General features: G+C 48.5%; 1 protein-coding gene across 4 annotated transcripts in view; it reads left to right on the forward strand.

The window, feature by feature from the left end:
* The window catches only part of LOC119436549 (E3 ubiquitin-protein ligase UBR4-like), a 465,665-nt gene that overhangs the window by 131,784 nt on the left and 320,750 nt on the right, over positions 1–13,131 (forward strand). For all 4 annotated transcript variants that reach the window (XM_037703422.2, XM_037703424.2, XM_037703425.2 and 1 more), the window contains one exon: positions 4,058–4,202. In XM_037703422.2, coding sequence (XP_037559350.1) covers positions 4,058–4,202 — 145 coding nt within the window. The remainder of the gene's footprint in view (positions 1–4,057; positions 4,203–13,131) is intronic.

Raw genomic sequence — 13,131 nt, forward strand, 5'->3', positions numbered from 1 at the left:
TTAGCGTGACAGCCAGATCAAATTTGTCGCAGTTTTATGAGCTCACACATTAGAAAAAAATGTTTAGTGGCACTAGCTGCGCCTTGTCTTGTTTTCTTGTTTTGATAAATTCTCTGTGGTGTTCTGTACCTTGTTGTCATCCAGCAATGGTCGTCTACAGTTGTCTTTCTTGGACACTCGGGGGGGTGACCAATTGGACAGTTGTCGGGATATGGGGGATGCCAACTGCCCTCTGCCTCGACACACCGAGCCCCGCGGTTGGCGCATGCCTGCGCATCAACCGCGGTCTGGTACAAGCTCGAGGAAACAATAGACGACAACCACGTGTACACTCGGACAGCATTTATTACGACTGCAACTAACACTTCGAGCAGGCCAGCTAGCTATAGTTGACATCGCTGAGGGTTCCGTCGAAGAGAATAATACACTAGGTAAAGAAGGGCTTCCGACTTACCAACTGGGGAATACGGGGGGGCCTCGGCGATTGCCGCGGCAAGAACGCGGTTGACTAACCACGTGCGGGAATATGGGAGTGGCGGCGGAGACGTCCGCCGTCGCCGCTTGCTGGGGACCAAAGAGACCCGGGCGATGTCCGCAGGATCTCACATGACCCACCCGGTGGCGCTGCTAGCGCTTGCGATTCCCGTGCGCCGCCTGCGCAAGGAAAGTTTCCCCTCTCCCAACTCTCCCTGGCGCGCATGCGTCTGCCGCGACGTTCGCTGCGCGTGCGGCGGTCATGGGACCCGAGGGTTCCCACATCCCTCCACCCTTCAATATTGCCCTACGGTGGAGAAATCGCTGGAACGACGGCATTGACAAAGTATCTGGGCAGATGCGATGGTAAACTCCGGCAGGAAATGTCCGAATCCACGTTGATAGGCAGCACAGTCCTGTGTGGTGGCCGCCCACATGTGGCAGCCGTCACAGTGGTTGACGATGACGGGAACTGAAGATGGCTTGCCCTCAAGATGCCCGCCGCAATGTCCCCTCGGGAACAGTGGGTCAGGACTTTCTTGAAGCGGCGCGCGCGCCTGCTCGATGAACCTCGCACCGACGCATCCTCGTGGGAGTGTATGATGGTGGGCTTCCCTCATTGTGGCAGCCATGTGCTGCTGCATCGGGCCGCGAACAGGGAGGGGCCAAGACAGCAGGCAGGGACGTAGACCATAGCAGCAATTGCAAGTCGAGGTGGCTTCACTCGTTCTGCGAAGTCGCTCAAATGCACTCCGCAAACACTTAGAATTAACGCAGTAGAGGCCGCCGCAGCGTCTGCCGTCTGACACGATGCTGAACCACCCGTCTACCGCATAGCTTTATGCGGCAACTAGAAAAAAAAACAATCCAGTTCGTTTGAATGAAGTTATTCGCTTTGACCGAATTTTTCCAGTCCGATACAGCGCGGAAGTGGGCGATGCTCATGTGAACAAAGCGCTCTCTGGTCCCCCGAGATTTCGGTTATTCCGCCCGCAAAATATTGAGTTCATCTGAAAAAAAGTTTTGTATTTCGAACGAGGTTTCTCCGCTCGGGCGAGTGTAGTAGAACTAGCGAATCCGGTTGCACCCGCTAAATGTCACGGCATGGTCGTCTTCGAACATGCGACCGGCAGCTCCGCAGAGCCTTAGGCCTAATCGCGTCCATGACGGATACCAATGCCACAAAAGACCCATAAAGGGTTCCAATGAGCCGCCGCGAGGAGATGCAGGCCTAGCTAAGTGGTCCCCGCTCCCTGCTCAACACGTAGCTTCCGAGCAGACTCCTGGGACTGCGCCCCACTGACGTCCTAGCCAGCGTTTCCGGCGCCCAGCTCCCAGAGCCAAAGATACAGAAAGGAGGCTATTTACATATGTACAGGGAAAATCGACCACCGTGTCGGCTGCTGCACTCACTCGCTTCGGGCGTACTCTTAGGAGAGAACTCGCTGCAAATATCAGCGTCTACACGAGTTCGGTGACACTAGTGCTGCGTTAACTCGCACTCAAGAAAGCACATGCCCAATCTAGCTAGCAATCACGCCTTCGGTTGAGGCCTAACGCTGGTCCGGACAAAGCCTTCAGGCTTCCTCGCATCCGAACCAATCGTCGTCCCGTTTTCCAAGAGCTTGCCCCACGTTGGGAACGCCAAAATGTCGGGATATGGGGGATGCCAACGGCCCTCTGCCTCGACACATCGAACCTCGTGGTTGGTGCATGCCTGCGCATCAACCGCGGTCCGGTAGAAGCTCGAGGAAACAATATACGACAACCACGTGTACACTGGGACAGCATTTATTACGACTGCAACTAACACTTCGAGCAGGCAAGCTAGCTATAGTTGACATCGCTGAGGGTTCCCTCGAAGAGAATAATACACTAGGTAAAGAAGGGCTTCCGACTTACCAACTGGGGAATACGGGGGGGCCACGGCAATCCGCGGCAAGAATGCGGTTGACTAACCATGTGCGGGAATACGGGAGTGGCGGCGGAGACTTCCGCTGTCGCCGCTTGCTGGGGACTAAAGAGACCCGGGCGACGTCCGCGGGATCTCACGTGACCCACCCGATGGCGCTGCTAGCGCTTGCAATTCCCGTGCGCCACCCGCGAAAGGAAAGTTTCCCCTCTCCCAACTCTCCCTGGCGCGCATGCGTCTGCCGCGACGTTCGCTGCGCGTGCGGCGGTCATGGGACCCGAGGGTTCCCACACAGTAAAAAAAAAGAACTTCAAATGAAAAGTATTTGATGCGTTTTTACAGTTGCCAGCAGTACGGAAAATTTGTTTGCAGAGTGTTGCTTAATGTTGTGCTTCAGTCTGTGTAAAATTTTGGGATGGTCTTGTGGCATTGCAGGGGCATTTCACATTTGCCCACCGTACAGCCCAACGTGCACCACATGCTATTGCAATGCAGGCCATGCCGTCAAGTGCAAATGTTGCATGCGACCTTGACTGCACACCGCCGGCTGTTTAGGCACTGTTGCACAAATTCAGCATGAATTTTTCTGGCTACATGCGAGCTTAACGTGTTCCCTCCAGTAAGTGCACAGATGAACTGGTAGGCACCCTCACAGTAGTTGCCGCCTGGTAACCTAAACACCAATTCTGCATTGCCCTCAGTCTAGCCCAGGCATGCGACTTCAGGCCCGATCACTCAGTCCTACGAACATATTGGCATAGTATCATCCAGACATCTTGCTGCTTTTTCATGCTGTGGTTACAAGTGGAAGGTCACAGTTGAATATGTTTGGCATTGATGCAGCGAGCAATACTTGGCACCAAACCACTCTTGAAGCTTTCGCAACCAACTGTTGTTTCCTTGTTATGTTGAAGCATAACACAGGTGTTAGAAAGCAACACGAGCCGTAAGAGCAATGAAATTGCAAGAATAAACTGCCTATCTAGCTTCAGGCGCAGAGTAAGTGGTGCCATGTGGTGTTGTTTTCTGTGCAAGAACAGCAGCATTGCAAGTCACCAATGTTGGAGTTGACACCCAGTTGAGCTACGTGGAACATTGCCTGTGTCACTCTGTCTAGCCCTGTGCGGCACAGCTTCTGCTGCAGAAAGAACAACAAAATGGAAGTTGATGGTTGATGGATGGAAGGGGCAGAAGGAGCAGTATTTAATTGCCGATAACTCTGCTCCTACAAGGTGCATTAGGAAACTTCTTATTAGAAACGCTCCATTAGGTGATGTTCTTAGTTCCAGATGTTTTCTACACCTTTCTTAGATGGTGTTGCAAGGCTCCTTGAGGCTTTGTTTTTGTTGAAGACAGCACTATGAGACTTATCTGTGCTTTATAAGGAATAAGGGTTGATGGCAGAGGTCTTAGCCAATGCTGCTTGTGCCACTTTTAAATTGTACCTTACTATAAATCTGTTTTGCATTGTTCTTTGAAAATCGGTGTTTGTTTAATGTTAGGTTTCTTGTGGCTATTGTTTAGATTTGAGGTTGCAGGCTTTTTTTCTTCTTTTCTTCTCATTCTGTGTTGATACCCAGTGATACATTTAGACTGTCTGAACTAACAATGCCACCACAACAATACTGTAATGGTAACCGATTATCTTAGTGAAGCCCATGACTTTTACAGGTGCAAGGAAATTTGTTCAACATCCATGGCGCTGCTTCTGTGAACCCCGACGCTGAGAATACCAAGCAGCATGGGAAGCTGTTTTTTCCTTGCAAAGAAGTTGAGGACAACTTTGCCAAGAACTCTCTCTCAGATGTGGTGCAAGGTAAGTTCTGAAAATGCCAATACCATTTACTGTAGATAAAGTGTTGTCTTATTGTGTTATCTGCATGAAAAGTCATTCATGAGCTTTTATCTACAGGGAGCCAACCTCCACAAGTCGTAGCAATAAACATTGAATACACATAAACCTCATGTCACGTTAGCTTGTGGCCAAACAGACATAACCTTTGATCGTTCAAACCACAAGAAACACAATGAAAAGATAATCTGGCACCCTCAAATCACTGGTCTTCCTGAACTTTGCGTTGTGCTTTCAAGCCTAGTTAACTCTTTCTTTACTGCGCCTATAGAAATCGATCAATTTGATTGACAGTTTTTCTACACGTTAAAGATTTCCGTTGAAATTCTTCTACAGTGTAGACCGCTTATAACGTAAGTCGCCGGAGTTGCGAATATCCGCACTATAAGCAGTACCGCACTATAACCAAAGCAAAAATTTTCAAGGCCCGCACATATGCAATACATGTGCACCGAGCTGCCACGCTTATGCGACAGTCGAGGAATGCGGCTAGAACGTTTGCATTCAATTTACAGTCGGAATCTCGTTAATTCGAACCAAATCACGCAGCGGCGCCTCCGACCGGCATTGTTCCGGCACCGCCATAGAGTAAAAGCTTAGAGAGACCCCTCAATGTCGCGCGCGAACAAAACAAAAAAAAAAGGAAAGAAAAAAAACGCGGCGAAAGTTTCACCCTCTCTCAATGGCAAGGTCGCCGATTCTGCGTTGCGCCGGAACATGCGTGTACGTGCCGACGTCTCAGCCACGCTACCGTAGCCACGCGTAGAAAATGGCAGTGAACCCTTCTTTCTCCTTTATCCTTCCTCTACTTTCTAGTCACGTGTTGACTTTGCACGCTGCGGCTACGGCGCAGAGGGAAGCAGCGGTGCTGTCCCAGGCCGGCCAACGAAACTGCCCACCCCGGCAAATGCCCGCTTCTCGATAACGGCAGAAAACGACACTTCGGGGAGCTGGCGCCGGGCTGGCTGGAGCGGCGGCGCCTGCACGGCAGCGGGCGCGCACGGTGACAGTCGAAAGTGAGGGAGCTACAAGGGAGGGCGAGGGGAGCCACCAAAGCGGTGGAATTGCAGCGGCGAAATCCGCTTCCTTACCACCCTTCTCCCTCACATTCCACGGTCTCCAAGTGCGCCCTTCGCCGTGCCGTGCCGTGCCGGCGCCGCCCGCTCCCTACAGTTTCGTTTACTGCCGTTATCGTGAAGCGAGCGTTGGCGGGCGTTGGAAGTTTCGTGGCCCTCGCTCACTATGCACGCCGTGGTATTTCACGACTCGCACTCAAGATTCTGGTTTCAGCCTCACTGGCTGTTAGTTTGCACCACGTGCCCTTCTCCTCCACTTCGTCTCTTTCTTCCTTGAGCTCTCCTTGGGGCGCCCGTTTGAGGGGAGCGTTCGCCGTCTCCGCTGACTTCCGTACTCCCAGGCAGCCGCACTGTAACCGGTATTTCGTTTCCCGCAACTGCACTATAAGCGATACGTGTATACATGGAGTGCTACGGGAAAATTAACGGGAGTCTGAAAACACCGCACTTTATCCGGTCCTGCACTATAAGCGGTTACGTTATAAGTGGTTTATACTGTACTAGCAAATCATGCATCGTCTAAAATGATGCCTGACCTGTAACTATTTGTCAGGTTTGACAGTTTTTGGCAGATTTGGGAACCAGGAAAAATAAAACCTCGACTGGAGGTATCGTCCCAACTAGCCTCCAGTGTTCCTAGCAGTTCTTCAATAAAAAGGGGCAATATTTGTGCTTTGGTTGACTCGGCAACATAGTTTTTAAATGACAGCAGCAGTGAAGACATAGAAGCTTCTCTTGGGTTGCCAATTTTCCAATCTTACATATAGGCTGTTGTAGCGATGTCTCAGACAACGGTAGATCCTTATGAGTGCGCATTATTTTGATAATTGTGTTCTACTAAGGTCAAGTACAACTTTATTTTTCTCACTGTGGGTTGCTTTTATCTATCAGCGTGTGCACAAATTATTACGAGCAATCCATTTCGTAGTGGGGTTTTTTCTACCACAAGAACACGCAGTCAACTTCAGACCGACCTATGGCCATAACTTTACTAGCTGTCTAATCTCTTGCACTTTGAACACTGCCATTGCAAGTGCCCTTATTCATTACTGTACAATATTGTGCAACACTCCTCATTACTGTGCAGTATTATACAGGAACTGAATAAAGCATGTGGAAGCTCCAGCACCAGTTGAATGCACAGTAGATCCACCTTGCTTGCACAGAAAAGCTGATCAAACGCAGTAACCAAGTATGAGGAGGCTTTTGCATCATCCCTGACCTGACAAACATTTCTTCGCAAGCCTAAAGAATGCAGTAAAAAACAAACCACATGCCTACTGCAATGAGTAAAAAACATGCAGCACAGTCACAGTGTAAGCTGCAGGAGCTGCTTCCTCGTAGCTCGTCGCCGTGGCAAAATCATTCGTTTTTTCTTTTTCTTTTTTTTTTTTTTAGCACAAACCACACTGTCCGCCCGGCTGCGACAGCGAGCTACGGTTTGTGCTGCTGTCCGCACAGCGGTCTGTTGTGCCTGACGTTGCCTTGCTGCAGCCATGCACGTAGCTCTACGCTTTGCTTCTTCAGCATCAGTCCGCACTTTGCGAGAAGGCGCCATTACTTGCATCGAAGAGTCATGGCAGTCTGTGTAGTGATATCAAGGCTATGAAACTACCTCGCAATCAGTATGCGCAGTTTACATGGTGTAATACCTGGTGTTACAGTATGCAACTGCAACTTGTGCACGCAGCTAGATAGCTGCACACGAGACACCTTGTGCTTCACAAGAGCTTCCTTTTGAAGCTGCTTGTGAAGCTGCTTGTGAGCACTGTAGGATTCGGAAGTCTTGGTCTCGGAGTCTGGCGTCAACTGAGGGTCGCTCCTAGCTTATGTCACCGGTGCGTCACATAACAGGTAGCGGGCCTATGCTACCAGGGCGTCACACAGAGGCTAAGCGGGCCCACGCCATAGCCCGAGCAGACTTGACTAAGGGTTGCTTCATTCATGAACAGTACGAGGTCAAGAGTTAAAGGAAACGGAGCAGAGGATTTATTGACACAGAAAAGGCATACTAATTTGCATAACAAGGGGATACTCGTACTGACCAGACTACGGCGCGCAGTACATCGTAGCATGTCAGCGCGCTATTACATCTGAGTCGACTACATCGTTCTAGGAGAACACTCTCCAGATGAGCCGAAAAGGTTCGCTTAAATGCACTTTGTCCTCCCTAGATCCCTAGGCCATGGAAACCTGCGGTCACACCTTCCTCCAACCGGAGCGTCCAAAGTCGCCGAAAGCTCCGTCTTGAAGACAAGGGTGCGGATAAACACTCTGGCACCTTTGTTCTCTGAACACACTTGGAAAAGTAGCCTGGGGCGCACACGGCTCACGGTCACAGAGAACGAAGGGAACACTCATAGATGGGACGTGTCATGTTTGACCCAATCTCGTGCATCTCGATTCCTGGGATGGCCCAGCCATTAGCGGGTTCGTCTGTCGAACGGCCTTGGCGGCTAGCTGCGGCCACAACAAAATGGCTTCTAATGCACTTTCCCAGGCATTCCTTGGTCCCAGCATCGTGGTTGGCGGCCGGGTGACATCCAGCAACCGCAGTATTTGTTGAAACATGTCTCACCATGGTGTCGCCGCTGGTCTTTCCCATGAGACGTGTTTTCAGCTTCACGAAAAGATCACAAGCTCTCGAATAAAAAATAGTGGCTGTGCTTGCAGTTTCGAAATGTACAACGGCGCATTTCGTTCTTTAGACGAACGTTTCTAACTAAAGTTTGCTGCTAGGTGCTAGGAAGCACCAGGAACAAAAATGACACTGAAAATTTGTTTTTCGGACCATCGTGCTCCCAAATTGCAACTGCTGATGCCAGCTGCAATGCGGCTGTTTTCTTTAGCGTTTTAAGGGCGAGTCCATATATAACAAACTATGGATATGACGGCCGCTTTTTGCAGAACTATCGAGTTCGTTATAAATGGGTTTGACTGTATCAGAAAATTTAACAAAAATTTTTGTGCTTCCAAATTTTTTTCGCTGCAAATCCTCAGGAGGCTAATCACATAACTTAACAAGAATCTTGCTAGCTATCAGTAACTATGAATTGAGATGCATAGTATGCTCTACTTTTATTAAAGGGAAAACCAAAATTAGTATGCCAGGGCTTATAACTCAGTTTGTATAGGAAGGTCTGGAAAATATTTTTTTATCGATGGAATGTCCCTCAAATAGAATTAAGTATTTTTTTTCCCTCTGAAGCTGAAGAAATAGCAAAGTTGCCATAATTACCAATGGGGTTTTCAGTTTAATAATGGGCAATACTGTGCTTAATGGCAATCTTTTATTGCTTAGAAATTATTGCTTTCCAGTTTTCTTCCAGAAAACAGGAGAGCTTTTTCATCTATATGGCAGGTGGTTTCTGTGGGTTATCGTTAAGCTCGTTATAAGGACGATCTGTGCGACAGACATAGGCGGGGAATGCGCATCACGTCACTCGGCATTGCTGTGCGCTGTCTTCAGCATCGCACGTGTTGACCACGGTGGGCGCTGACGACCACGGCAAGCTCGCGCAAATTTTTTCATCTGCATCCATCTGCCATCTGTGTAAATGCGTCTGCAGTCGGGAGTCAGTGCGCTGTCGCGTATTTTCGAGCCGTCCGTCTGTATGCATATGTATGTTCTGTTAAGTTGTTTCAACGCCGTACGTGTCGACTAGGGTCTCATTACTTGATGTGCCCGGTAGAATCGGCACCAAGGTATTTCTAGGGATATTTGGGCGATAATATAACTGCACGTTACAATTGGAGAGACACGGTACGATTCTGCGTCTGATATGGCATCCGGTGGGTACGATTGTATCGGACGCCGAATCGTACCGTGTGTCTACTTTTATTGCGATAGCAATTATATGGACACTCAAGGTGCATTTCTGCTGTCAGCGCCGACGATCGGGGCTTAATCTCCCGCGTTCAAGGGAGGAAAGCCGGGAGGAAACACACTGTATTCCGTTGCATGCATGGCGTTAAAGAGGGGAGGGAGGGGGGCGGCGCAGCAACTGCGCATTGCGTGGCTGCGCGCGCCCTATCTTAACAGCAATGTGCGTCAGGGGCTGAGTCTAGTTGCAACGGCGGCTTATACCATTGTGTGCTCCATTCTCGCTGCCCAGTTTGCATTGAAGTGATACACAGCACGAAGGTAACTTCGCTTGCTGTTGCTGCCGCGCTTCCTCATGCCAGCATTTTGAGAATGGACGTCCGCAGTCATCAAGTGTGATGTGTTTGTTTTCCTGTGCGTGCTGACGTCATGCTTGTTAATTTACATAGTTAGCGAATGTTTCCAAGTTTATAGGGCTGATAAATGGTTCGCCTTTCAGACAAAATAGCTGTGTGCTATTGTGCAACGACTAATATCATATTGTGTTGAGATACTGAAGAATATTTGTGCTCCTACATAGAAATATACATGCATGTTTTCATACTAATACATGCACACAGATACGAGACATTTTGAGGTGTGGTGTTTTAATTGTTTGAGTTTTTTGGTATTGCAAGATTTGTAGTTGGTACTTTGGAACAAGGCATGTAGAGAAAGTTTATATGTGGCAGTAATAATAGAAGTTGAGTTATTTTATCTCTGTTTCCTCTGATTGGTAATTTTTTTCTTTATAATCAGTCATTTTTTTACATTAGCAAATTTTCTACCATACGCTTATTTCTCATTTCACACTAGTGTAGTTGCCTTGCATTTCCTTTACCCTTGAAAACACAATGGTGCATCCTGTAGCCAAATTTTCACTGCAGCAAAATACTAATAAAAGATTGACAGTGTCTCAAATGTTATCCCTAAGATGACTTGAAGGCGAAAGCCCAAGTCCCTGATGCCTTTAATTCGCTTTGTCTACTTCGCTTAGTCATCCTTTTAATTCGCTTATTCATAGAAGACCATGACCCACACACCATCAGAATTGTTGCGTGAGCATTTGCATGTAGGTAAGACACGATGCCAGGTTGGTGTAGTAAGTCACTGAGAAATCTGACCTCAATGGAGCATTTCTTGATGTGTTTTTACTTTGCTTACTCATAGAAGACGATGATGACGGTGACCCACACAGCATCAGAATTGTGTGAGCGTTTGCATATAGGAAAGACATGATGCCGGGTTGATGTAGCAAGTCACTACACCAACCCGGCATTGCGTCTTTACTCTTTGCGCCGTCGGCCATTTTTGTACGATTTCGTGTGGACACTGTTTTCGCTCAAGGATGTTGAAGGATGACTGAACGATCAGACATACTACAGTATAGACCACTTATAACGTAACCGCTTATAGTGCAGGACCGGATATAGTGCGGTCTTTTCAGACTCCCGTTAATTTTCCCATAGCACTCCATGTATACAGGTATCGCTTATATTGCAGTTGCGGGAAACTAAATACCGATTACAGTGCGGCTGCCTGGGAGTACGGAAGTCAGCGGAGACGGCGAATGCTCCCCTCAAACGGGCGCCCCAAGGAGTGCTTGAGGAAGAAAGAGAGACAAAGTGGAGGAGAAGGGCACGTGGTGCGAACGAACAGCCAGTGAGGCTGAAACCAGAATCTTGAGTGCGAGTTGTGAAATATCACGGCGCGCATAGCGAGCGAGGGCCACGAAACTGCCAACGCCGGCCAACGCTCGCTTCACAATAACGGCAGTAAACGAAACTTCAGGGAGCGGGCGGCGCCGGCACGGCACGGCGAAGGGCGCACGCGGAGACCGTGAGGGAGGAGAGCGGCAGGGAAGTGGATTCGCCTCTGCAACTCCGCCGCTTCGGTGGCTTCCCTCGTCCTCCCTCGTAGCTCCCTCACTTTCGACTGTCACCATGCGAGCCCGCTGCCGTGCAGGCGCCGCCGCTCCACCAGCCCGGCGCCAGCTCCCCGAAGTGTCGTTTTCTGCCGTTATCGGGAAGCGGGCATTTGCCGGCGTGGGGGAGCAGTTTCGTTGGCCCGTCTGGGACAGCGCCGCTGCTTCCCTCTGCGCCGTAGCCGCACCGTGCAAGGGCAACACGAGACTAGAAAGTAGAGGAAGCATATAGGAGAAAGAAGGGTTAACTGCCATTTTCTACGCGTGGCTATGGTAGCGTGGCTATGGTAGCGTGGCTGAGACGTCGGCGCGTACACGCATGTTCCGGCGCAACGCAGGAATCGGCGACCTTGCCATTGTGAGAGAGGGTGAAATTTCCGCCGCGTTTTTTTTTTTTTTTCGTTCTTTTTTTGTTTTGTGCGCGCGCGACATTGAGGGGTCTCTCCTAAGCTTTTACTCTATGGCGGGGCCGGAGCAATCTCGGTCGGAGGCGCCGCCGCGTGATTTGGTTCGAATTAACGAGATTCGACTGTAAATTGAATGCAAACGTTCTCGCCGCATTCCTCGACTGCCGCATACGCGCGGCTGCTCGGTGCACATGTTTTGCATGTGCGGGCCTTGAAAATTGTTGCTTTGGTTATAGTGCGGTACCGCTTATAGTGCGGATATTCACGACTCCGGTGACTTACGTTATAAGCGGTCTACACTGTATAAGGTTAATGAAGTTGATGCTGGAAAATGATTCTGCGGAAGCTCACAAGGTGGAGGAAATACAGAAAGCCAGTTGGTATGGAGTCAACATGAAAGACGGGAAGGTGTGCAGACCTGGACACGGTTGTCTGGTTCTCTTCTCTTGTGTTCGTGTCTGCATGCCTTCCCTTCTTTCAAGGTGGAGGAAGGTTCATGAAAGAGAAAATTGTCGTCTACCTTACTGTAGTACGAAGCTACAAATTAAATTCTTTTTGAACAGCCAGTTTTATTTGAGTGTGATAAGTGAGCAGCTGTACAAAAAATGAAATCCAGGGTTTGACAGAATCCTGTCTGGTCAGGAAGAGGCATGATGAAAAAAGGGAACACCGACCAAGAAAAACTTTTTCTTGTTCAGTTTCCCCTTTTTTTTTTTTTTTTGTCCTGTACAAAAAATATGTTGTGTCAAAGCCTGCACAAAATAGCGCACAATTCATTTTTTTTTTTTTTTTCACTTTATGAGTGCATTGCTTAGCTGCAACAGGATGTTTGTACCGCATTTATTCACTTGCCATGCAGCTGATGGAATTTAATTACCCCCGCTTATCCGTAGATCACAGGCTGACCTGCGGCCAGTAAGTACACAGTTGAAATTGAAGAGACTGTTCAGCTCACTTGCGTTTTCTCTATGGCTTCTGCTGCCAAATGTTGCCTTCAACTACATTTCTTCTTTTAGATTCCAAGATATATTTTTTCTGAAGTTATTTTGTATATTTTGCATTTAACTATGCATTAAAAACTAATTACTGGCTGTTGTGATTGCATTGAAAAGTGCTGTCATGATTGCTTGGCTTTCCAAATTCTAGCTAAGTAGACCAGTGTTGCTTAGAATCAGATTTTTGAAACATCATGCAAGAGGTCTCCCTCCTGGCTGATAAGTACACTGGAGTACAAAGTAGCAGGTGGGGGATAAAGCTGGCCGTCTGTGTAGCTATTACTGTATGTTTTATGTCGTTCACCAGCAAATGAACTTGCATTATTACATGCAGGGGCATCAGAAGTGATGGCTGCCGTCACTGCCATTCACTTTTTATTTATTTTTTTGTTTCTAAAGCATTGCCACCAAGTTTGCTCCACTGGTGGCACTCTGCATTTTAAACGTCTGATTATTTAAATTGGCATAAACTGTTGATGTTTTGCAGTAGTGAGCAGTGAGGTGTCTCGCCCCCCCCCCCCCCCACCCCCTCTCTTACATTTTTTTTTTTTTTCAGCTTAAACTTCTTATCCCTGACAAGAGGCATTTTTTTTTTCTTTTCTTTTTCTTCTACATAGTAAGCGATAAAT

The sequence above is a fragment of the Dermacentor silvarum genome, chromosome 1, assembly GCF_013339745.2.
Source record: "Dermacentor silvarum isolate Dsil-2018 chromosome 1, BIME_Dsil_1.4, whole genome shotgun sequence".
NCBI lineage: Eukaryota > Metazoa > Arthropoda > Arachnida > Ixodida > Ixodidae > Dermacentor > Dermacentor silvarum.